The sequence below is a fragment of the Salvia miltiorrhiza genome, chromosome 8 (genome assembly GCF_028751815.1).
Source record: "Salvia miltiorrhiza cultivar Shanhuang (shh) chromosome 8, IMPLAD_Smil_shh, whole genome shotgun sequence".
Taxonomy (NCBI): Eukaryota; Viridiplantae; Streptophyta; class Magnoliopsida; order Lamiales; family Lamiaceae; genus Salvia; species Salvia miltiorrhiza.
Genome location: NC_080394.1, coordinates 55423558 through 55449018, shown reverse-complemented (window position 1 = coordinate 55449018; position 25461 = coordinate 55423558). Strand labels below are relative to the sequence as shown.

Sequence of the window (25461 nt, the reverse complement as noted above, 5' to 3'; positions counted from 1 at the left end):
CCCAAGTAAATACGATGGAATTGTGTAGTGATCTAACGTATTTTGGTAAGTTGCTACTTTATTTCAAAGTTACGTTCTTTTTTATATAATTAAAATAAGAAAATTAAAATAATTATAGATGCATTACATTTTAAAAAATGTAAGAATTACTCTTAGTATTTTTATTTTCTAGTAGCCCAAATAATTTGAGCCCAAACATTATTATTCAAGCCCAAAATTCTGAGCCCACCAAAGAACTCACCCTTATAAAAAAGTCAAAAATCGCAAACTCCATTCGATGCAATTTCAACCCTTTTTTCAGATTCAATCACAACTCCTAATCTCGCAAGCGTCGCCCAACACTCTCCCTTTCATCACATTAAATCTCACCGCCGATTAAGGATGATGAGCAGAAGGGCAGCTGTTTTTGCAATCGATGTCATTCATCGAACAGGATTTCTCAATCGATGGTCGCAGAAATCGGGTATTCTCTCTCCTCCATTCTCTCACTTCTCTTCCAAGGCTTTTCAACCTAAGCAACCCAGAATCGATTTCAGCAGTGTTAAAGAATTAAATGATGCTATTGGATTGATTCAAAAAATGAAGAGTATCTGAGTATGCAGCCGGAGCCTTCTGTTCGAATGTACAACAATCTTTTGAGTGTTACTGCAAAGATTGAGCAGTATTCTTTTGCCCTTTATATGTTTGATGAAATGCTTAGGATGGGTGTCCCTGTTGATGTTTACACCATGAATATTGCTGTGAACTGCTGTTGTCTATTGAAAGATATAAAATCTGGCTTTGCTATAATAGGTTTATTTTTCAAGAGTGGTTGCCAACCAAATGTCACGACATTCACCACTCTGATTAAAGGGTTGTTTTTAAATCATAAGGTGGCCGAGGCAGGGAAATTGTTCAATATGCTTTTGCATTTCAGAATATGTGATCCTAATGATGTTATGATTGTGACGATGGTAGATGGGCTTTGTAAATCAGGAAATGTCCTTCCAGCGAGAGATTTAGTTCGTAGATTAGAAAGAAGTAGGTTGAGACCTAATGTCAAGGCTTATAGTGCATTACTCGACGGGCTACGCAAATGTGGAATGGTGGATGATGCTCTCCAGCTCCTATCCGCGATGATCGAAAAGGGTATTACACCCAATGTTGTCACGTACAACTCGATGATTCAGGGGTTGTGCGACCTAGGGAGACTGGAGGATGTTGAGGTTCTGGTGAATGAAATGTCTAATTCTAATATTTCTCTCGATGTCGTAACTTTTAGTATATTGATTGATGCATACTGCAAGGAGAGAAAGATGAAAGAGGCTGAAGATTTGTTGGAAATTATGAAGCAACGTAACATATGCCCTGATGTTGTCACTTATACTGCGATAATGGAGGGGTATTGTTTGAAACTTTGAGAGGAGAAATTGACAAAGCACGACAAGTACTTGATTCCATGGTTGACAAGGGACTTAAGCCTAATATTGTTACCTACAATTGCTTATTAAATGGATATTGCAGAAAGGGGAGAATAGACGAAGCTTGGCTTCATTTTCTTGAAGTTCCTTGTCAAGGTCTGGAGCATGATACATGTACTTACACAACCATGATACATGGATTGTTTAGTGAACGTAGATTTTCCGAGGGCTGGAAACTTTTCAAGGATATGGAAGCTCGACGAGTATGTCCTGATATATATACTTATAGTACATTGTTGGATGGGCTGTGCAGGAATGGGGAGACTGATGAAGCTCTTTCTTTTCTGCATACGATTGAAGGGAAAGGAGTTGATCTCGATAGAGTTACATATGGGGCTGTCATTAATGGATTATGCAAAAATGGGAAACTTGATGTTGCCAGAGATCTTTTCAACCAACTGCCTTCTAGAGGTGTGCTACCTAATGCTCGAATGTATACAATGATCATTGATGCACTTTGTCATGAAGGTTCTACGGAGGAGGCACAATGTTTGCTTACAGAGATGCAGAGTCATGGTTGTGCACCTACCAGCGTGACATACAACATCATGACGCGAAGTTTCCTAAAGAAGAAAGAGCTTAGCAAGGCAATACCATACTTGGAAGTAATGCACGAAAAGGGACTCTCAGCAGATGTTTCTACCCTTTCCACGCTCATTGATCAAATGCAAGGAAAAACTAAAGATGATGTTCTTCTCAAATTAATGAAGGATGTTTTGCCAAAGGATTTTGTATCATAGTCATCTCGTCTTCTGAGATGCAACCAACTTAGGCTTTGGGGCTGAACTTTTTGTCTTTTTATTTATTTTAGTTTTTTTTTTCAACTCAGGCTTTGGGCTGATCTCGTGTCTTTTTATTTCTTCTGTTTTTTTTTTTTTTTTTTTTTTTCATCTAAAGATTTTTCTTGTGATTTTCTTGCGTTTATTTATGGGTGGTTTTTCAATTCTCATATATCTCATGTTGTGTGCAAATATATTCTCAGATATTCTAATAATTCAATTCATATGCATATGTTACTGAAATGGATATTCATTTATTTTCTTCTGCTTTTGATTTTCACCTAGAAATAAAGGGTGGTAAGTATCTGTTCCCTTTGAGCAAGAAGCAGACAGCCTTCTAGCTGAAGTGTCTCTTTCCTAGATTAGCAACACAACTAATATATACTTCCATATTTAAGAAAATGCACCAAACATATTACTCATCTAACCACAGTTGGAGCAGAAAACTACTTATTTTGTAAATCAAAATTGCCTCACAAAACATCCTGCAGTTTACAGTCTTGAAAAAGCTACACCAAAAACATACTTGTGAAGATTTAGCAACACAACAAATAGCAACAAACTGGTATCTACACCCTGCTTCATCTCTTAAAACACAATTCTCTCAACAATACGAAAACTACAAAAACAAACTGTAAGCGCAGCGTTGCTTTCCTTATCGATAGTTACAATCGCAGCCAGCTAAAGAGCGTGTGCGAGAAGCTCGTTCCAAGCAAGTCGCGTTCAGAGTTGCACTTTTCTGTCGTATATCCAGCTGAACGGGATCTTCAGCGCCTGCTTGGCCCTCCCTTGAGCCCTCTCCTCCAGACGTCTGATTCTCGGAGGCAATCCACAGACGTATTCTTGAGCCTTCTGCCCATCCGCGGATAGCCCCGTTATATTTTCTGTTGAAAATACAAAGTCATAGAAAGCATGCATTCAAAGTCAGAAACATACAAAGTAATAAGTGTACAAAGTCAGGAATGAACAAAAATCCCTTAATCATAGGGATTTTTGTTTGACTATCATCTCACCCTTTGTAGTATAAAATGAATGATTGTAAATCAAACAATATCAAGAAATACAATTACAATCTTTAGCTTCTCTTTCTCTATGCATTATGATAATACAATGTTTCAACATGGTATCAGAGCAGGTTTAACCATAGGAACTCAGAAACGAATCATCATCGTTCATAATCCAAAACCAAAACATTCCTAGCCAATTCAAATCAGTTTGTGGAGAAAATCACCGGCGACAGTTTCGATCCCAATTTCCCCCAAATTTCATCACCAGACTCTCAATCCCCATTTTACGATGCCTCTGACAAGGGAGCAGTACCTCTACATGGCGAAGCTGGCGGAGCAAGCCGAGCGCTACGAGGAGATGGTCCTGTACATGGATAGCCTCGTGGCCTGCGCCGCCGGCTCCGAGCTCAACGTGGAGGAGCGCAACCTCCTCTCCGTCGCCTACAAGAACGTCATCGGCTCTCTGCGAGCGGCGTGGCGCATCGTCTCCTCCATCGAGCAGAAGGAGGAGGGCCGCAAGAACGACGACCACGTCCCGCTCGTCAAGGACTACAGATCTAAGGTCGAGGCCGAGCTCTCGCAGGTCTGCGCCGGAATCCTCAAACTCCTCGCCGATTATTTGATCCCGTCGGCTGCTTCCAGCGAGTCCAAGGTCTTCTACTTGAAGATGAAGGGAGATTATTATAGGTATCTAGCGGAGTTTAAGGCTGGAAATGACCGCAAAGACGCGGCTGCTGGCGCCTCTGCCGGCATTAATGGCCGAACAACCGAGAAAAATCATGAAGGTGGAACCAAGGGAGAGAAAGAGGCGTGTGGAATTGGTCAAAAGGAGAAAGAGGCGCATGATTTAGGTATAGGGTTTGATGATTATTCATCAAACCCTCCCACTTTTCCATTATCTCATTTTCAGTCCCCTATTTTCCGTAAATTACAAAAGAAACCCCATTTTTTTGAGTCTAGTCCCTCAAGTTTATGGAAATCCCAGAATGAACCCCATGTTATTAAAAACAGCCACACAGTTATACCCAACTCAATTTTTGACCCTAAACTATGTCAAAATTCGAAAATAACCCCTACTGCATGTCAAGTGTCAAATAAACAAGTCAGTAGAAAAACAAATTGGATTTTTGATTGTGGAGCTACAGACACTATGACTTTTGACAAATCAGATATACTTGAGTCATCAAAATCCTTTAGAACTCATGTACAAACTGCTAATGGTGACTTAACTCAAGTAGAAGGGGCCGGAACTATAGAAATCTCCCCAACCTTGCGATTATCCAACTGTCTATATGTTCCGTCCCTATCTCATAAGTTGTTGTCAATTAGTCATGTTACTAAAGAACTCAATTGTACCATGATAATGCATCCTCACTTCTGTTTACTTCAGGATATCAGGACGGGGGAGATTATTGGGCGTGGCACTGAGCGGGATGGATTGTACTATGTGGATGAGATAGCTCAACAAGGCAAGGTGATGCTGGCTCACGGAACTGCTGACCGGGAAGCCTGGCTTTGGCACCGTCGGTTAGGGCATCCATCCATGGGGTATCTTAAGCTTTTATTTCCTAAATTAATAAAAAATGATGAGAATTTATCTTGTGAAACTTGTGTTTTAGCTAAAAGCCACCGAAAATCTTTTAAGCCTAATGACACACAAGTAAACTCCATATTTTCTCTTGTTCATTCTGATGTTTGGGGTCCTTCACCCGTGGTAGGGGGACAAGGTTTTAAATATTTTCTGTTATTTATTGATGATTGCACTAGGATGACATGGGTATATTTTTTAAAACACAAATCTGAAGTTTTTGAAAAATTTACTCATTTTCATACTATGGTTCAAACTCAGTTTCAGAAAAACATCCAAACCCTTAGAACTGATAATGGGGGGGAATTTGTTAATAATTCCATGAAAATATTTTGTCAAACAAAAGGGATTATTCATCAAACTACTTGCCCCCACACTCCTGAACAAAACGGAGTTGCCGAAAGAAAAAACTGAATTTTACTTGAAATGACTCGTTCTATGATGATTGAGTCTCATGTTCCCTCCTCTTTTTGGCCCGAGGCCGTGACAACCTCGGCTTACCTTATTAACCGTCTCCCTACTAGGACTCTTAAACTTCAAACACCATTACAGAAATTGTCTACTCTGGCCTCCATACCTCTTGCCCTTACACTTCAACCACGGGTCTTTGGGTGCTCTGTTTTCGTTCACATTCCTAAACATGAACGCACCAAACTCTCTCCTTGTGCAGTCAAGTGTGTGTTTGTAGGATATGGAGTTAATCAAAAAGGATATAGGTGTTACAATTCCAAAACCCGTCAAATCATCACCACCATGAACTGTGATTTCCTTGAAACTGAGTATTTTTACGATAACCACCTTACCAGTCAGGGGGAGAGTGAGAGTGAGATCGACTTGTTAAGTTGGTTACCAATGCCAGTCCCGGAAGCAGATCCAACAGAAAAAGTTAACCTAGCCACCGAGCTTACTTCATTCACATCTGAGCAATCCAATCTACCGCCGCCCCAAATATCTTCTTCGCCACTGATATCTGAGGTAAGAGATTCTGAACCTATTACTATGATTTCGGGTTCTACTTATCCTGTTTCTCAAGTGGTTGAAGAAGAAGAACAGGAAGTACAGGAGGAGCATACCATGGGTGCAGACAATGAGAGATATGTGTTACCCCCTAGAAGTACTCGAGGAATTCCTCCTAAACGTTATTCACCAGAAAAGTTTGGGAAGAACTCTCGGTATTCTATTGGGGGTATCGCCAAAGGGAACCTATCCAAAACTGCCGCTGCCTATGAAGTAGCTTTGTATGACGAAGAGATCCCAAAGAATGCGGAACAGGCCATAAAGATTCCACATTGGAGAGATGCCATGAAGAAAGAAATAAGTGCATTGAATCGAAACCATACATGGGAGAAGTGTAGACTACCAAAGGGGAAGAAAACTGTAGGATGCAAATGGGTCTTCACAATCAAAAGGAGACCGGATGGATCTATTGAGCGTTACAAGGCTCGATTGGTCGCAAAAGGATACACACAGATGTATGGGATCGACTACGAGGAGACCTTCTCACCTGTTGCAAAGATGAACACTGTCAGAGTGCTCCTCTCAATTGCTGCTAATAAAGACTGGGATCTTCATCAGTTCGATGTTACAAATGCTTTCCTTCATGGAGAGCTTGAAGAAGAGAGAGAAGTCTACATGGAGGTGCCTCAAGGTTTTTCAGGAGATTTTGGAGAGGGTGAAGTCTGCAAGTTGAAGAAAACCTTATATGGACTCAAACAGTCTCCCAGAGCCTGGTTTGGGAGATTCACAGCAGCTATGAAGAAATTCGGGTACCAGCAAAGCAATTCAGACCACACCTTATTCTTGAAGAAACGAGGTGATCTTATTTCTTGCTTAGTTATTTACGTTGATGACATGATCATAACAGGGGATGACTTAGAAGAAATCCAGAAGTTGAAAGCGAATCTTTTCAAGGAGTTCGAAATGAAGGACCTTGGGAGACTAAAGTACTTCCTCGGGATCGAAGTACTCAGATCGAGGAAAGGGATTTTTATCAATCAGAAGAAGTATACTCTTGACCTTCTTGCAGAAACTGGGATGCTAGATTGCAAGCCAGCTGAGACGCCTATGGCTGTCAATCATGGGCTACAGATTGTGGAAGGAGCTCAGTTAGCCGATAAAGGACAATATCAGCGTCTGGTAGGGAAACTAATCTACCTTTCTCATACTCGACCTGACATTGCTTATGCTGTTGGTGTTGTTAGTCAATTCATGCACCAACCACAGGCTGACCACATGGAAGCTGCGCTAAGAATTGTGAGATATTTGAAGAAGACTTTTGACTATGGAGTACTGTTCAAAAAGACTGGACACCTTGAGATACAAGCTTACACCGATGCTGACTGGGCAGGAAACCCGAATGACAGAAAGTCAACAGCTGGATACTTTGCATCTGTGGGAGGAAATCTTGTCTCATGGAGAAGCAAGAAACAAAAGGTGGTTGCTCTCTCAAGTGCAGAATCAGAATTCAGAGGAATCAAGAGTGGGTTAACCGAAGTCCTTTGGCTAAGAAGATTGTTGATGGAATTAGGCCTTCACCCAACAAAGACGTGCCAAATGTACTGCGACAACAAGGCTGCCATCAGCATATCCGAGAACCCAGTTCAACATGATAGAACTAAACATGTCGAAGTGGATAGGCACTTTATCAAGGAGAAGATTGAGGAAAAGATTGTGGAGCTCCCGTTTGTGAGGTCTGAAGATCAGCTTGCGGATATCCTAACCAAGGCTGTGGACTTCAAAAGTTTTTCAGAAGTTCTCTCCAAGTTGAGTATCGGAAATCCCGTCACTCAACTTGAGGGGGAGTGTTGAAAATACAAAGTCATAGAAAGCATGCATTCAAAGTCAGAAACATACAAAGTAATAAGTGTACAAAGTCAGGAATGAACAAAAATCCCTTAATCATAGGGATTTTTGTTTGACTATCATCTCACCCTTTGTAGTATAAAATGAATGATTGTAAATCAAACAATATCAAGAAATACAATTACAATCTTTAGCTTCTCTTTCTCTATGCATTATGATAATACAATGTTTCAACATTTTCAACTTTCCATCGTGCAACCAAGTGTTCTAGAATGTCGGCGTAGTCTCTTGCTGTGTAGACGCCGAGGCGTTGGGCGACGGCCGAGAAGTGGTCGAAGAGGCTGTCATCACGGCCGTCGTACATCAAGTGGGCGGGCATGGAGATTTTCTTCTTCATCATGTCGGCAAAAGCTAGCACAGTCCCATCGGGGTCGATCTCGAACAGCTTCTCCACTATCTTGGTGTACGCAGTTTCGTGGCGCTTCTCGTCCGAGGCGATGGTGCCGCATATCTGAGCCAGCTTGATGTCCCCATGCTCCCGGGCATGTCGGGCTGTGTTTCCGTGGGACACGAACGTAGCCCTTTCTTGGAAGGATGTGTAGATGAATCCGAGGTACGGGTTGTTTTCTGTCCTCGGGATCCTGAAAAGGTTTATATCGAAACGAGATGTCAACACAAGTTGCTCAAAATCTTTTGTAAGACTGTCTCGCGGATCTAGTGTTTCAATCTGAATCTTGACCCGTGAGACAGTCTTACACAAATTCGGGGACAAAGTTACAATGATTGACACGACTCACAAGCAAGTAGATAATCAAGTAAGAGTAATTCATAGATTTAGACAAACGAGAAACGAAGTTAGTTACCATTCCCGACCCGATGAGATATTGGATAGTCTTCTCGATTTGCTTCATGTCTACTCTTCCGCAGAGATAAAGATACTTATTAAGAAGATCTCCGTGCCTATTCTCCTCAGCAGTCCATCCAAGGTGTTGAGCATTGTCTGGTACGTCGGGAGGGCTTCCTCGGTGATCATATCTCCAACCAGAACAACAAAATAATCGTCAGGAATCTCCTTAGCTCTCTCTCTCAATTCCCTGACCTGGTCATGGAATCCATCCGAGGCGGGATCTGGCAAGAAATCCTGAGGCTGCCAACACTTCTCAACTGGTTTAAGGTGAACCAGTAGATTGTCCTCGGCCCAGCCTTCTATAGATTTGAAGATCTCGATCTTTTGAGGGGGCATCGAGTGCGTGACTTGAACGTGAACCTCACGAGGTGCGCTAAAAGGCTTCTTCGCAGTCTCAGCTTCCCTGTAAAAAATTTAAACACATTGTAAAGGAAGTTCACTTGAAGTGTCATGATTTGCACAATTTAATTTGTCAAGATTTAAACTTCAATTCAAGTCGTAAACATTTCCAAGAATACCAGCAGCAAATATTGAATTTGAGATACATATTGATTATTTTTTCATGATCAAATTTGGTGACGTTTAAATAATAATTATAATATAAAAAGGTTAAAAAAAATAGTGAAAATTTTGGTGGAAGAAGAGACAGAAAAAGAAAGGAAAAAAAACTCATCTTTTGTATATTAACATTCTTTGTACGATAAACATTAATTATATTGTATTTGAATATTGTTCAAAATGTACCAAATAAGAATTAGTATATTTTTTTTCCGAATAAGGATATTAATTTGCTGAATAACTTTCTATGTACGATAAACAATAATTATATTGTATTTGAATATTGTTCAAACATACTAAATAAGAATTATATTTTGCGAATAAGGATATTAATTTGCTGAGAATTATATTTTGCGAATAAGGATATTAATTTGCTGAATAACTTTCTCTGTACGATAAACAATAATTATATTGTATTTGAATATTGTTCAAAACCTACTCTAAAAAAAAGAATATTGTTCAAAACATACCAAACAAAAATTATTTTTTCCGAATAACGATATTAATTTGCTGAATAACTACTCATACATTATGAATAAGGTACATATTTTGTTGAATACACCCAAGACATTTTTCCAATATGTCTCAAGTGAATCTATTGAAGTATGATGCATTTATCTAGAATATGATAAGTGAGAATAAGCTATATATAATCTAGAGAATTCACCACTAGCTAGATTAATCTAGAGTATTCTAAATAATACCTAGGACAAGTATGATATTCTAGAAATTAGATATTTTCCATATAGTATCTAGAGAATTCCTTAAGTGGATGCTAGTAGAGAATTCTAGATACAAGTTAATGTAGTGGGATCAAGAGAGATCTTCCCACACCTATAAATAGAGCTCTTGTGAGCCATTTATAACTATCTAAATAAAAATCTCAACAATCTGAAAACATCACTCTATATACTATTATCTAAGTTCTTTGGAGACAAGAGCTCCATTCTAAAATCATTATCTCTATCTTCTACACACACTACACTCACAATATTCTGTACACCACTTCACTACAATCACTCACCACACTCAAACCACTATATAATCACCTCCATTTTCTAACAAGTGGTATCAGAGCTTGTTCGATCATAAGCGGGCGTTATGGCGTCGTCAAGCCTCTTCATCACGACTCCAATATTCAATAGAGAAAACTATGACTATTGGAGTGTTCGTATAAAGACTTGCCTTGAATCCCATGATCTTTGGGATGTCATTGAAGAAGGAATCACCATGCTGGGAGAAGATATCAACAAGACATCCTCATCCGAGGTACGTAAGAAATTAAAGCAACAAAATGCTAAAGCTATTTATCTTTTCAAACAGTCTGTTAGTGATTCTATCATGGCAAGAATTATTCGAGCCACTACTGCAAAAGAAGCTTGGGATATCCTTAAGGAGGAGTTCCAAGGAAATGTTAAAGTTCGATCCATTAAACTACAAAGTTTAAGGCAAGAACTAGAGAATCTTAAAATGAAAGATTCAGAAGCCACAAAAGATTATTTCTCAAGAATAATGGAAATAATCAATCAAATGCGGTCATACGGAGATAACGTCTCCGATGAAAGGATCATACAGAAGGTCTTAATCAGCCTTACCGAGAAGTATGATCCAGTAGTGGCGGCGATTGAAGAATCAAAAGATTTGTCAAAAATGCCAGTCGCGGAGCTGATGGGTTCCTTGGAAGCACACGAGCAACGATTGAGTAGGCGACATGAAAGTCCACTTGAGTGTGCCTTTCAGTCCAAACTCAACGTTAGAGGTATTAAGTCAAGGAGCGGCGGAAATTTTAAAAGCAATCACAAGGAAGGAAGCTCCAACAACAAGGAGAGCAAGGCAAATTTTCCACCATGTGGAATTTGCAAGAAGACAAATCACTTGGAAAAAGACTGCTATCATCGAGGAAAGCCACAGTGCAAAAACTGCAAAAGGTTCGGGCACGTGGAAAAAGACTGCAGAGATAGAAGAAATCATCAAGCCAACTATTCAGAAAATCTAAATGAGAAGGAGTATATGTTCTATGCATGTCACTCGGCAACGGAAGTACGAGAAGAAGAATGGTACATCGATAGCGGATGCAGCAACCACATGACATCCAACGAGACCATCTTCCATGAGTTAGATACTTCAATCAAGACAAAGGTGAAGATGGGCAATGGAGAACTGGTGGAGACGAAAGGGAGAGGTACAATTGCCATAGAAACTAATAAAGGTACGCGATTTATTAGAAATGTTCTCCTAGTACCTCGTCTTGCACAAAGTCTATTAAGTGTTGGTCAAATGATGGAAAGTGGATATGCCCTCCACTTTGAGAAAGATTTTTTTCGAATTTACGACAAGAGAAATAACCAAGATATTGCAGTAGTAAAAATGGGAAAAAATATAAACTTTCCCATTCAGTGGCAATATCCACAAAAGGCAATGGTGGCTCAACTCGACGATATAAGTCTATGGCACCGGAGATTTGGGCATTTCAACCTAAATGCCTAGAGGCTACTTCATCATAAAAATATGATGAGAGATATGCCTCTTCTAAATGAAAGAGAAGGTGTACGCGAAGGATGCATGATCGGAAAGCAACATAGACAACCATTTCCAACGGAGCAAACATGGCGAGCCAAGGAGATACTAGAGCTTGTCCACATCGACGTTTGCGGTCCAATGCGCATACCTTCAGTAAACCAAAACATGTACTTCATACTCTTTATTGATGACTACTCTAGAATGACTTGGTATATTTCCTCCAAGAAAAATCAGAAGTCTTTAGAATCTTCAAGAGATTTAAGAACTTTGAAGAAACAAAGTGGTTGCAAAATAAAGAAGCTAAGAAGCGATCGAGGTACTGAATACAACTCGAAAGAGTTCGACAAGTTCTGTGAAGATGAAGGTGTGGAGCATCAACTAATGGTGGCCTACACTCCACAACAAAACTGCGTGTCAGAAAGAAAGAATCGAACAGTCATGGAGATGGCGAGATCCATGCTGGCGGAGAAAGGATTGCCAAAGAAGTTTTGGGCGAAGGCAGTGTATATACATCGGTCTACCTGCTCAACCGATGTCCAACAAAGGCCGTGCTAAACAAGACGCCGATCGAAGCTTGGTCAGGACAAAAGCCTTTAGCCAAACATTTTAGGGTCTTTGGAAGTATCTGCTACATCCACATTCCCTCAGTAAAAAGACACAAACTGGAGGACAAGACGGAGAAAGGAATCTTCCTCGGCTATAGCTCTAAATCCAAGGGTTATAGAATCTACAGTCTTGAGACCAAGAAGCTGGTGACAAGTCGAGACGTAGAATTTGACGAACAAGCCTCTTGGAATTGGGAGACAGAAAGTGTTGTAAGGCGGACAACAACTACACTCCTAAAAGAAGTCACGGAACATGGAGAACAAGATCAACAAAGCCCACCAAGGTCCTCTTCAGAAGCCAATAGCTCAAGTGGATCCGACTCAGACTCCTCACCAGAATCTCCACCTTTTCGGGTAAGAACTCTAGCAGATTTATATGAATCCACTGATATATATGAAACATGCAACTTTTATTCTTTGGAGCCAAATAACTATGCAAAAGCATCCAAAGAGAAAGTTTGGATTAAAGTAATGGAGGAGGAGATAAAAATGATAGAAAAGAATGATACTTGGGAGTTGGTGGATCTTCCAAGTGACAAGGAAGTCATTGGAGTCAAATGGGTGTTCAAGACAAAGCTGAATCCTGATGGTTCGATCCAGAAGCATAAGGCAAGACTTGTGGCAAAAGGATATGCTCAAGTACCAGGAGTCGACTACACAGAAACGTTTGCTCCAGTGGCTCGGATGGACACAATTCGAGCACTCATAGCTCTAGCGGCTCAGAAAAAATGGAAAATCTATCAGCTTGATGTTAAGTCGGCCTTTCTCAATGGAGATCTAATAGACAAGATATATGTGGAGCAGCCGGAAGAATTCACAAAGCAAGAAGGCAAAGTTCTTCGCCTCAAGAAAGCACTCTATGGGCTCAAACAAGCGCCACGAGCCTGGTACAACAAAATAGACGGATATTTCACCGGCCAAGGGTTCATGAGGAGCAAGAACAAAGCAGATCTATACATCAAAACTCAAGGTACAGACATCTTGATTGTCTCTCTTTATGTTGACGACTTAAACGTCACATGGAATAACATAAAATTGATTGAGGATTTCAAGAGAGACATGATGAGCACCTTTGAGATGACAGACTTGGGATTAATGCACTATTTTCTCGGAATGGAGATACGTCAAGAGGAAGAAGGTATCTTCCTATCACAAAAGAAGTATATTGAAGATATGCTCAAGAAGTTCAAGATGCAAAACTGCAAGCCAGTGGTTACACCTCTCATTCCAAACGAGAAGCTGAAGAAAGAAGATGGGTCAAAACCGATAGATTCTACCAACTATCGAAGTTTGATTGAGAGTCTACTATATTTGACGGCAACGAGGCCTGACATCAAGTAACAACAAGCCTTCTATCCAGATTCATGGAGAGTCCGAAGGAGACCCACTATGGAGCAGCAAAGAGACTTCTCAGATACTTGCAAGGTACGCTCAACCATGGTATCTGGTACAAACCAAAGTCTGACTCACAGATCAGTGGATATAGCGATAGTGATTGGGTTGGATCTCAAGATGACATGAAAAGCACCTCAGGCTATGCTTTCAAGCTTGGCTCAGGAATTTTTTCTTGGGGATCAAAGAAGCAAGACTCAGTTGCACTATCAACAGCAGAAGCTGAGTATGTTGCAGCAGCCGAAGCAACATGTCAAGCTATATGGCTTAGAAGAATACTAGCGAATATGGGCGAACCGCAAGACTCATCAACAGAGATCTACTGCGATAACAAGTCAGCGATAGCAATGGCTAAGAATCCAATTCAGCACAATCGCACCAAGCACATCGACATCAAGTATCACTTCTTGAGAGATGTTGAAGCAAATAAACTTATCGAGATGAAGTATTCTCCAACAGAAGAACAGTTGGCGGACATCTTCACCAAAGCACTACCAAGGGACAGATTCCAATTTCTGCGAAGAATGCTTGGAGTAACCGATAAATGCATCAAGGAGGAGTATTGAAGTGTGATGCATTTATCTAGAATATTCTAAGTGAGAATAAGCTATGTATAAACTAGAGAATTCACCACTAGCTAGATTAATCTAGAGTATTCTAAATAATACCTAGGACAAGTATGATATTCTAGAAATTAGATATTTTCCATATAGTATCTAGAGAATTCCTTAAGTGGATGCTAGTAGAGAATTCTAAATACAAGTTAATGTAGTGGGATCTAGAGAGATCTTCCCACACCTATAAATAGAGCTCTTGTGAGCCATTTGTGACTATCTAAATAAAAATCTCAACAATCTCAAAACATCACTCTATCTACTATTATCTAAGTTCTTTGGAGACAAGAGCTCCTTTCTAAAATCATTATCTCTATCTTCTACACACACTACACTCACAATATTCTCTACACCACTTCACTACAATCACTCACCACACTCAAACCACTATATAATCACCTCCATTTTCTAACAGAATCACCATTTTGAAACAACATAACCTGCAAGAGTACCAACTCATTCCGCTATGCTATCCTCCAACAGTCTCATGATAGCTCTTCAGAGAGGCCTAACTCCGTAGCTCGGGTTATATCCTTCGTTGACCGCCCTATCTCTGAAATCTGAATCTCCTGAAGCTCGATTTCCTTGGTTTTAAGCCTCTCGAAGACCTCCTTGAGCATTATATCGGCGATCACCTTCACCTCCAGCTTCGTGAACTGCCTGAATACGATCATCTCGTCCAATCTATTAAAAAAATAAAAAATTCTGCAAAACTACAAAGAAAAAATAACAAAAACCAATTTGCTCAATATTAATATTAATTCTGTAAATAATAAGATCCCAACCAAAAAGTCAAGGTTTCAACTTTCAAAGAATTAGACACAACAAAGGAATGTCCCCATTTGAATTAAAAACACTAAAGTAAAAAACAAACAAAAGGAAAAAAAAACAATTGAAAAGGTGTAATCCATGTCATAAACTCAAAGAACTCATCGACTCCATTTTCGTGCTCCGCCAACAACATCGGCCGTACATCCTGCTGTTCACGAGCCGTCGGCGAAAACCGAAAGGAAGATGGTGAGCGAGCGACGAGCCGCTGATGAAAACTGAACGAAAAATAAGAATAATTGAGGAGCCGCCGGCTGAAATCGATTGAAAAAGTTGAGTGGGTAGGGTTTGACGAATGATTGAAAATTGGTGTTAGTGGGGGTGGATAAATCCTTCATTATTGGAGTAAAATTGGAAGCCGAAATTTAGGACTAAGAAGTTCGGGATCGGGTATCGGCCCGAAAAAATCGGGTATCGGGTACCCTATACCCAAAAAATTCGGGTTCGGATTCGAGTTCGGGATCGGGTATTTAGGGTGTTAGAAAATTGGGTATCGGGTATACCCGATCGGGTATCGGGTATACCCGAAATACCCGAATTAATTTATTTAATATATTTCAAATAATTTAATTAAATTTAATATGAAACTAAAACTAAATTTAATTAAGCTGCTGCTGCAGCTTCCCATCGGCCCTTCCCATTTCCCAAGTTTCCATTTTGAATTGAAATCCAATCCCAAATCCCAATCCCAGCCCTAACTCTCGCCGGGCCACCGGCCCGCCCCCCACTCCAAAAATCATTCCCGTCTCCGGCGATCCAGCGACGCCCCTCGCCCACCTGCATCGCCGTTCTCAGACCGCCAGTCCCACCGCAACCCTCGCACAGTCGAGCCGTCATTCCGGTACCGAGCTTGTCGCCCCACAGCAGCTGTGCCGCCTCCGAGCTCCAACGACAGTTGAGCTTCTTCTTCTTCTTCTTCTTCTTCTTCTTATTTTTTTTCATACAGATTTCGATTTCCATGTCAATGTGGTTAGAGAAGATTTGTTAAAATTAACCTATATACTGTAACCTGTTGTTAAAATTTCGATTTCCTCATATTCTTGGTAAAATTTGCTGCATCGATTTTGTTAGAATTACCTTTAGGCTGAATTGGCTGCTTCAAATTGAATTTGCTTCAAATCGGGTAATTCGGGTACCCTAATACCTGAAATACCCGATTTTCACAGTTTGACTTGAAAGATGCAATTTTGATCGGGTAATTTAGGGTACCCAAATACCCGAGTCGGGTATTAGGGTACCCGATTTTTTTCGGGTTCGGGGTCGGGTTTAGGATTTTGGTCTTATTCGGGATCGGGTACCCGATTTTTTCGGGTAGGGTACCCGATCCCGACCCGATTCCCAGCCCTACCAAAATTTTGAATGAAGGTGATTAGGTGGAATTAAAATTCCTTTTTACCCTTCCATCGTGTGAAAACACAAAATGGGTGATGAAAAGTTTCTAATTTGTTTTGATCTTCACCGTAGGATTTCTAGTAATTTAGGGTATATATTTATTCTTTATTCTTAATACATAGGAAATTCTTCATTGATCTTAACCTTATATATATAGGGTCAGCTTCAATGGAGACCACTTTCCTATATAGAGAATAGAGACCAAATCAGAGCCATTGATCTCACCAAAATCAATGAATCAGATTAATCTAAATTCTTTAAGTTGAGGAAATCCCGTAAATTCCTCATTTTCCAATTCTGGGAACCAACGAATAATATTATGAACTTACGAACATGCTAATATTCGTCGATGTGTTCGTATAAAAAATAAATGAACATACTAATGTTCGTCGATATGTTCGTATAAAAACAAATGAACATACAAATAAACATACTTATGTTCGTAAGTTCATAATAATGTTCGTTGGTTCCCAAAATTGAAAAATGAGGAATTTATGGGATTTTCTAAACTTGAAGAATTCAGATGAATCTGATTCATTGATTTTGGTGAGATCAATGGCTCTGATTTGGTCTTCATTCTGTATATAGGGGAGTGGTCTCCGTTGAACTCTTCCATATATATATATATATATATATATATATATATATATATATATATATATATATATATATATAGGGTTGGTATCATGTGAGAATTTTAGATTTTGTGACACCTAAGAACAATCTTAAGCCCTTGATTTTGGGTAATCCAACGACTAACATTTAAAGATAATAATCATAATTAATATTACTATATAATTAAGATATCAATCGAATTGTGTGAATAAGGGCACATAAGGTATTACATAAAAGTCAAATAACGCATATTAATTAAAGATTTGAAGAGATTCATGAATTAACGTGTTTGCCTAAATTAGATAGAATTCAAAAGGTAATCTAATTATTTCATGCAATCTTTTCACTTCATTTCTAGCCTATCACTGTCGAACACACTTTAGAGTAAAAAAACTTGTTCATCTATCACCAAACCACAAGTTCATCACCACATTTAGGGTCGGCGTCCGGTGAACATCGCCTCCATCGACGACGGTGAGTGTCATATTCAGGGATGTATATATTTTTTCTGTTTAAATCTTTTTCTTGACGAACACCAGCTTGGTGGGGTTAGTTTGTGTGATTTTCGGCTTGGTGGGGAATCAATAGGACAATTTCTTGTGTGATTTTCGACGACGATTTTCTTCGATTTCATGTTCATGTGTCTATGTTTGTTGTTCATATTTGTGTGTGAATATGACAATCTCCGTGTGTATTTTGGTCTTTTACATTGGGATTAGTCTGTGTAATTGTACATAATGTTGTGAATATGACTAGTGTTAATGGAAATATTGTTATTCATGCCACTTGTTCGTGTGAATATTGTAAGTATTACTAAATACCATCTGTTCCCTTCAATTGTTCATGTGAACATAGTAAGTATTACTATTTTTACCTTGTGCATGTGAACATAGTAATTATTTTGGCAAATTGCTTTGTTCATATCTTTATTTGGATATGAACATGACAAGTGGCTGCAGGTCGTTCGTATGCCCGTGTATGTTTTTTGTGTGGATGTTTTAAACATTACTACATATAAATATACCATTTGTTGATCCTTATTATTGTTGGCAATGATTATAATGTGAATATGAGGTATATTTGTTAATATAAGATTTTGTTTATGCTTATTGAATGTGTGAATATGATGTGGAGTTGTGCATGTATGACATATGCTATGAATATAGTGTATGTGCATATAATATACTTTATTCATTTCTATTATCGTATATGAATATGCTATGTGTTAAATTTCAGATTGTCGTCATTATGCGCAATGGATCAACAAGTTGGAAGTGTGGAATATCATCGTCGTCTCCACGTCATAGGAGCCGTATGCGAGTTAGATATTGTGGCACGATTTTAAGTTGCGAGTACAATGATGTGATAGGAGGGCTGCTGAAATGTGTGTCTACACATTATCGGGAGTTGTGCAAGAATAGTAACTTCAATGCTAACTATGTCTTACTTGGATGAAATAAGTCAGTAATATTATGAACAATAGACTTCTAAAAAATACTATGTTTTATGTCATATTTCAATAAAGCACAGACTCATGATTGCATTTGGTAGTTGAAATCAAAGTTTATTCATTTTTCATTGTTATAATTTGCTTATGTATGCTTATGAAAAAATGTGCAGAAATTTGGTTATGCACCGTTGTTAACCAATATCAAAGACTTCTCCCTGTAACTTTTTTAATGTTTTATAAATAATGTTCCATGTTCGGAATTCATAACCAAAAGCATATTCATTAATTGAAAAATACTTGTTCATAATTTAATACAGTCATGGATAAAAGGTAAGGTTAAAATTTTTCAAAGCACAAACTAATGTAATAAATGAATCTTCATTTGTTTTATTCACACAAATAACATACATGAACAATTTGATCATGAATGAACAACACCCATTAATGTGACTTTATGTTCGCACGAACAACATACGTTGAGGTTTCAAAATACATGTGAACAAGCCCTATCAGCGTTCGAGTTTATTCATCTGAAAATATACATGAACAAAAAACATGTTCATTGATTGAAAAAAGTCTGTTCATCAATTATTACAATCATGAATAAAAGATAAGTTCAACACAATTCAAACTACAAACTAAGGTAATGAACTTTGAATAAGAATGAATACTGACCATCATGCATGAACACCGAAGGTGAACAAGTCATTATTTATGTAGATGTTCATTTGTTTGAAATGTATGATAAGTTATTGTTCATGAATAGAATCATAATAATTCATTTTTCATATGAACAAGTGGTTAATTTAAAGAATGTAAGTTATCTCTTTAAATTTTTGGGAAACCAATTCTTGATGAAGAAAATGAGAGATTCACAAAGATATGTTAATTCTAAAAAACCGTGAGTTAGTGGGTATGTTTGTTTGACCATAATCTAAATTACCATAATTATAGGATATCATTTGCATGACATTAGGGAAATAACGAATAAGTGTGCTATGAATAACCATAATTACCCTTAATCGTCATTTTAACATGTTGAATGTTAATTATTCTGCCAGCCGTTAGATTAAGAAATTGAATGGGTAGGATTAGTTCTTAGGTGTCACAATAAAATGCCATTCTCACATGATCTTCTTTCTATATATATATATATATATATATATATATATATATATATATATATATATATAGTTAGCTTCTATGTAGACCACTTCCCTACATAGAGAACAAAGACCAAATCCTGTGCGTCGATCTTGCTTAATCTAACGGTTCATATAATTTTCTGATTTGATTTTTCATGTAATTAATTAAATATTGGTTGATTAAATCCACTGAAATCTGGGATCACGTTGAATAAATCCCGTAAATTCTAAAACTTCCTGTTCTGGGACCTGATCCGTCAATGAATATAATATGCGAACATTATTATGTTCATTTGTTTTCCTACGAAAATATCAACGAACATTAGTTTGTTCATTTAATTTTTTACGAACATATCGACGAACATTAGTGTGTTCATTTGTTTTTTTACGAACATATCAACGAACATTAGTATGTTCTACGAACACTAGGTTCTGTGGATGCATTATTCACGTAACAGACTCTTCATCAAATTAATATTTCATAAATAAAAGATTTGATTGCATATATCTATGATAATTAACGAAAATATCAAATCTTCACCAGATGAATCATCACCCTTGGATATACCAAGATCGACACACAGGATTTGGTCTTTGTTTTTCGAATTTTTTGATGGTCTCCATAGATCGACACACAGGATATATATATATATATATATATATATATATATATATAGGGTAGGGTTAACATAAAAACCCCTCTTAAGATGAAAACTAGGAACCAATTTAAAGTCATTGATTTAAATAAAATAGAGGGCTGAGATTAAACTACAGATGCACAATTTCGATTGCATAGATGCACAGTTTCAATTGCATAGATGCACAATTTCGATTTACTTGAGTATTTTGCATTGTTGGTTTCAATTGCATAAATTGCATATTTTTTAAGTGCACAGTAAAATATAATAGATGCACAGCTTCTTTTGTTGACTAAATTCTAACCATTAGATCTAATATTTAAAAGGTCAAGATTAGGTTCCTAGTTCTCATTTTAACAAAGGTTTTTATTAGAACCTCTTCCTATATATATATATATATATATATATATATATATATATATATAAAGGGGAGGGCTAGAATAAAAACACCCTTAAGTGTATAAAATATAAATGATTTTCAGCCCTTAGATCATCAAGATCTACGGTTGATTCATAACCCTGTTGGATGAATTTGTGGTCCTGAGTTCGAATCCCAAAGGTAACAAAAATTTATTTTTCGCAATTCGTAACTCTGTTGGATAAATTCATACATGTTCTACATAAAATTCGTACATTAAGAAACGTTTATATTTTATACACTTAAAGTGTTTTTATCCTAACCCACCCCTATATATATATATATATATATATATATATATATATATATATAGGGGCGCGCTCCAGTGAGACCCCCTATTTTTCGTGTAACATGAGTACAATGAATAAGATATATAATACTAATGAACAAAACGTATATCTAATGAACAAGATGTATATACTGATGAAAAATAAAATTTAAAAAATTCGTAATGAATAAGACATATATACTGATGAATAGGGCCGTATATACTGATGAATAATGCAGTATATATTGATGAATAACAAAATTTAAAATATTCTGCTCCCTCCAGGATTCGAACCCTGCGAAAAAAAATCACCCTCCAGATACAATATCAGCCATAGGATTGATAAAATAAACGCATTAGATCGTGCCCTAGATCTCACTAAAATTAGAGGGTCTCATTGGAGCGGCCCCCTATATATATATATATATATATATATATATTTGTGGTTGAACTTAGCTCCAATTTTTTTATGCATGTGAAATTAAAGCTTAAACTCAGTTCGTTCATTGAATAATGAAATTCTCATCAAATTTTCTGATATGAGAATTTTGATAACTAGTCTCATTTAGCAACATAATTTGATTAATTTACTTTTCTTCTTATCCTATATATTTAAGGGCAATCGGTATATCTAATGATTGTCTCGTTCTTCCAAAAGAAACAAACTTTGATTGTCTTGAATTTTTTCCCTTCGACCCTCCAAAGGTTCTTTCTTGAATCTGTGATGCAATGCTTTCTGCCTTGCTTTCTTACTTCCCAAACAGGAGGCAGTTAAAAACTATTGACAACTGAAAAACAATTAATACACAGATAGAGCTCAGCAATAACATCTCTCTCTCTCTCTTCCATCACTTGTTTCTATTTTGATAATGTGGAGAAGCGATGGCAAAAGTGGAGAATTTAGATGAAGAATTCGACAAAATTCTACCCAGTAACATGGAGGCGTGGTTCGACCTCATTATTGGGATAGTTTTGTAGTTGAAATTGGAAGCTGAAGAATTGGGGAAGAATGAGGGATAGGATTTTGAGAGAAGAAAGGTGAAAAACGACTTTTGAGGAATTGGAAGAAAGGTAAAGTAGATCTGCTTATTTCGATACATGGTGAGCCGTTGGATGTTGTCGATCAAATCTCAGCCGTTCAAGGAGTAATCGTGTTTGGGGAGAGAAACACGCTTTCATAATTAATTTCTGAGTTTGGCTCAAATTAAAACATAAACGTTTGCACGAGGTCTCAGTTTGGTTTGATTCAATCTGTTCCTTGTCGAATCTATATTATATATAAAGCAGCAGTTTTAACGGCTAGAAATTCCCGGCAATTTTTTTGACAGTTTCCTTTCCAAAATTTTAGGATTATTTGAACGAACGTGGGTAGATTTTTCATGAATCAGTATTTACATCTTCGTGAAACAATAAATTTCCATAAACTTCCATCTTCATAAATTTCTCATTTCAGCATCACAAAAAATCGAGAAAATGAAGTGAAAGAAGACTCGAGAAAGAAGAAAAGGAAGAGCTTTCAATGAAGTGTCAGGTAGTGTAGGCCTTCCCCACAAAAATTCTCTCCTCTTTGGGTGTGACGCACTCCTTTTCGCAGCGTATAAGAAGAAATTTCGTTCTCATGGCCACCAAAATTCACGTTCACCGAATTTCGTTCTCTACACCTTCGTGAATTAATTGGACCTTCTGCTTTCTTGCTCTTCTATGAAGCCTCCGAGACCAAGAAGCGAAGGAAAACAAAAAAAATAGGGAGAAAAAAGATGTTGATGATCAGGAAAAACAACCCACAAAATTGAAAAGAGAAAATGTGCATATATAGACGAAGCGGCGCTAGATAGATGATAAGAGAAACTAGGGATTTTGATTGCATATAAAATTGTTGGGCTAATTAAGTTTGGGCCTTTGGACGAAAGAAAATAATTTTGTACATTTTCAGTAGGGGTTATTGCCATAAAATACATCAAGTTTGCTAATTTTTTGGTTTATATCATGAGCTTTTTTTTTGGCAAAAAAATACAGGGGTTTTTGCAAATAAAATCACGAACAATTTTGAATTTGCAATTTTAACGTGACTTTTGAAGTGTGGCGAATTAAATCATAACCTTTTCAATTTTTGCAATTTCATCCCCTTAGTTTTTTCCGGCCACCGGAGTGATGAGTTGGAGCTTATGTGGATTATTTTTTTCCACGTAATTAATTTCTGACTAAGATTAAATTGCTGGCTAAGATTAAAACAAAATCAAAATCTAATTCTTTTATTTTACTTCTTTTTCGTCTATTATAAAAATATATTTCATGTGTATCTTAAGTTAAAGATCATGACAAGATCTTCAATTTGATTTAAAATTCATTAAATATGAATTTGAAATAAATAATTTATTATAATTTAAAATTTTAAAGTGATTACTTTTCTCTCTCCTATCTCTTTTACAATATTCTTTATTTTTTTCTCTTTCTCCTTATTTTGTTATTATATTATTTGTATTTGTATCTCTTTCTCCTACAAAATTTATATATCTTCTCTTCACTTTTGATTAAAAAAACATAATATTTATTTGTTGAATTATTTTATCAAAGCATACATAAAAATATTTAAATTAAAAATATTAATTAAAAAATATAATGCAAAATTATCAACAAATATCGAGACAATATTATAAAAGTATTTATTAACTTTAATTTTAATAGAAAATAATAATCAATAACAAAAAACTTTCGGTAAATTTAATTATTATTATACAATACTCATTGAACTTAATATCATACTCCTACTCATTAAGTTGATAAAATTATTACTATACACTATTTTAAATCAAATACTAATTTTTAAATTAATATATTTTTTGTTATTAATTAATTTGATTCATAAATAATAATATTTTTACATAATTTCAAATTTTAAAAATAAATAAATATATCGTGGCCGTGCATCGCATGGGAGGGCGTACTAGTACAGTTGAAAGGTGAGGATGGCTCATCATCTGTTCAATGTTAAAAATAAAACTAATTTCTAAATAATTTTATTTTTCGTGGAACCAAAGTCGATTGATATTTTAATGGGTTAATTGCCTTAAATTAACCACACAAACTTTTGTTCATTTTTGGTTGAGTAAACAAACTTTCATTTTTTTTTCTACAACTACACAAATTGTATACTCCATTCTCTCCATCCACAAAAAATAGGAAATTATATAAATTTTAATAAAAAATAGTAATATATTGTGAATAATGAAAGAGTTCACTTAAAAATAATTAATTATATTGTAAGAGAGCGACACTTTGCATGATTGATAAAATGCATGATGAAATATTTTTATCCCAAATAATAGGATTTCTCCAATCTCACTCTTTCAATGAGATATGAATAAAGCCAAACTAACTAAAATGATAGAAATAATCAAGGATATTGGGCTATCCCAAAATTTCAATCCATCAAAATAAACAAGAGATTATTCTTACTATTTTTATCTATCAAGATTAATCTTTCAAAGTAAATGCCCTCTAAAAGAGAAAATGACTCACATGTGATGGCTCTTAAGTGGGGACCACCCCCTTAGAGCTCCCAAATGTATTTGGATATTCCAAAGGGCCTGAATCGAATAATGTCGATGGGTAAACTCTCCACTTTCACCCTTACCCAAAAACTATCACTGCAGCTAGGGCTGTCGATCGGTTCGGGTTCGGTTACCCATACCCGAATTTTCGGTTACCCGAACCCGAAATTGCTATATTTTACTAACCGTTCCCGAACCGTTTTAGGTGTTCGGTTACCCAATAACCGCTTCGGTTACCCGATTCGGTTATTTGGGTATCCGAAATACCCATTTAAAAAATTAAAATTCAAATAATTTGCTAGCTAAAGGATTTGAACCTTAGTCTCTAGAAAATACACAAAGAAACTTATCCACTAGACTAAAGCTTATTCTTAAACTTTAAACATATCATAATTTTATTTTAGCTAAGACTCGATTTTTAAATAAAAAATAAATAAATTAATGAATTAATAATTAAAATATATATAATATATATATTAAATAATTTATTAAATAATTTTCGGTTATTTCGGTTAACCCGTTTCGGTTATTGGGTTAACCGATACCCGAAATTTTTCTAAAAATGATACCCGAAACCGAACCGATACCCAAAAAATTCGGTTATTGGATATCCAAACCCGGAAATTTCGGTTCGGTTAACGGATTATCCAAAATCCGATAACCAATTAGACAGCCCTAACTGCAGCAGTACCAAGAGATGTCAACTTCAATCTTAAGGCTATCATTCCCAAAGCTGTCTTGCTCTTTCTTAATCTCCAATGCTGAAATGGCCGCAGATTCAGAGCAGTGTGTTGAAAATACTCAATAACAAAGTCAAGAAAAACCACAAGTAAAGTCAAAAGAAATATATTGTAGGACTTTAGTACCTTAATTATAGGGATTTGCATGACTTTGATCATTCTTAAACCTATAAATTGAGTATCA

General features: G+C 36.9%; 1 protein-coding gene and 2 pseudogenes across 1 annotated transcript; 2 read left to right on the top strand and 1 right to left on the bottom strand.

The window, feature by feature from the left end:
- The first annotated feature begins 278 nt into the window (after positions 1 to 278).
- On the top strand, positions 279 to 2492 carry LOC130999283 (pentatricopeptide repeat-containing protein At1g63330-like; annotated as a pseudogene).
- Positions 2493 to 2675: 183 nt separating this feature from the next.
- On the bottom strand, positions 2676 to 8958 carry LOC130999290 (stearoyl-[acyl-carrier-protein] 9-desaturase, chloroplastic-like; annotated as a pseudogene).
- On the top strand, positions 3134 to 6590 carry LOC130999616 (uncharacterized). Its single transcript, XM_057925202.1, has 3 exons — positions 3134 to 4466; positions 5868 to 6408; positions 6551 to 6590. Exons 1-3 carry the CDS (start codon positions 3536 to 3538, stop codon positions 6588 to 6590), a joined length of 1512 nt encoding a protein of 503 aa, XP_057781185.1. The 5' UTR covers positions 3134 to 3535.
- Positions 8959 to 25461: the final 16503 nt, after the last annotated feature.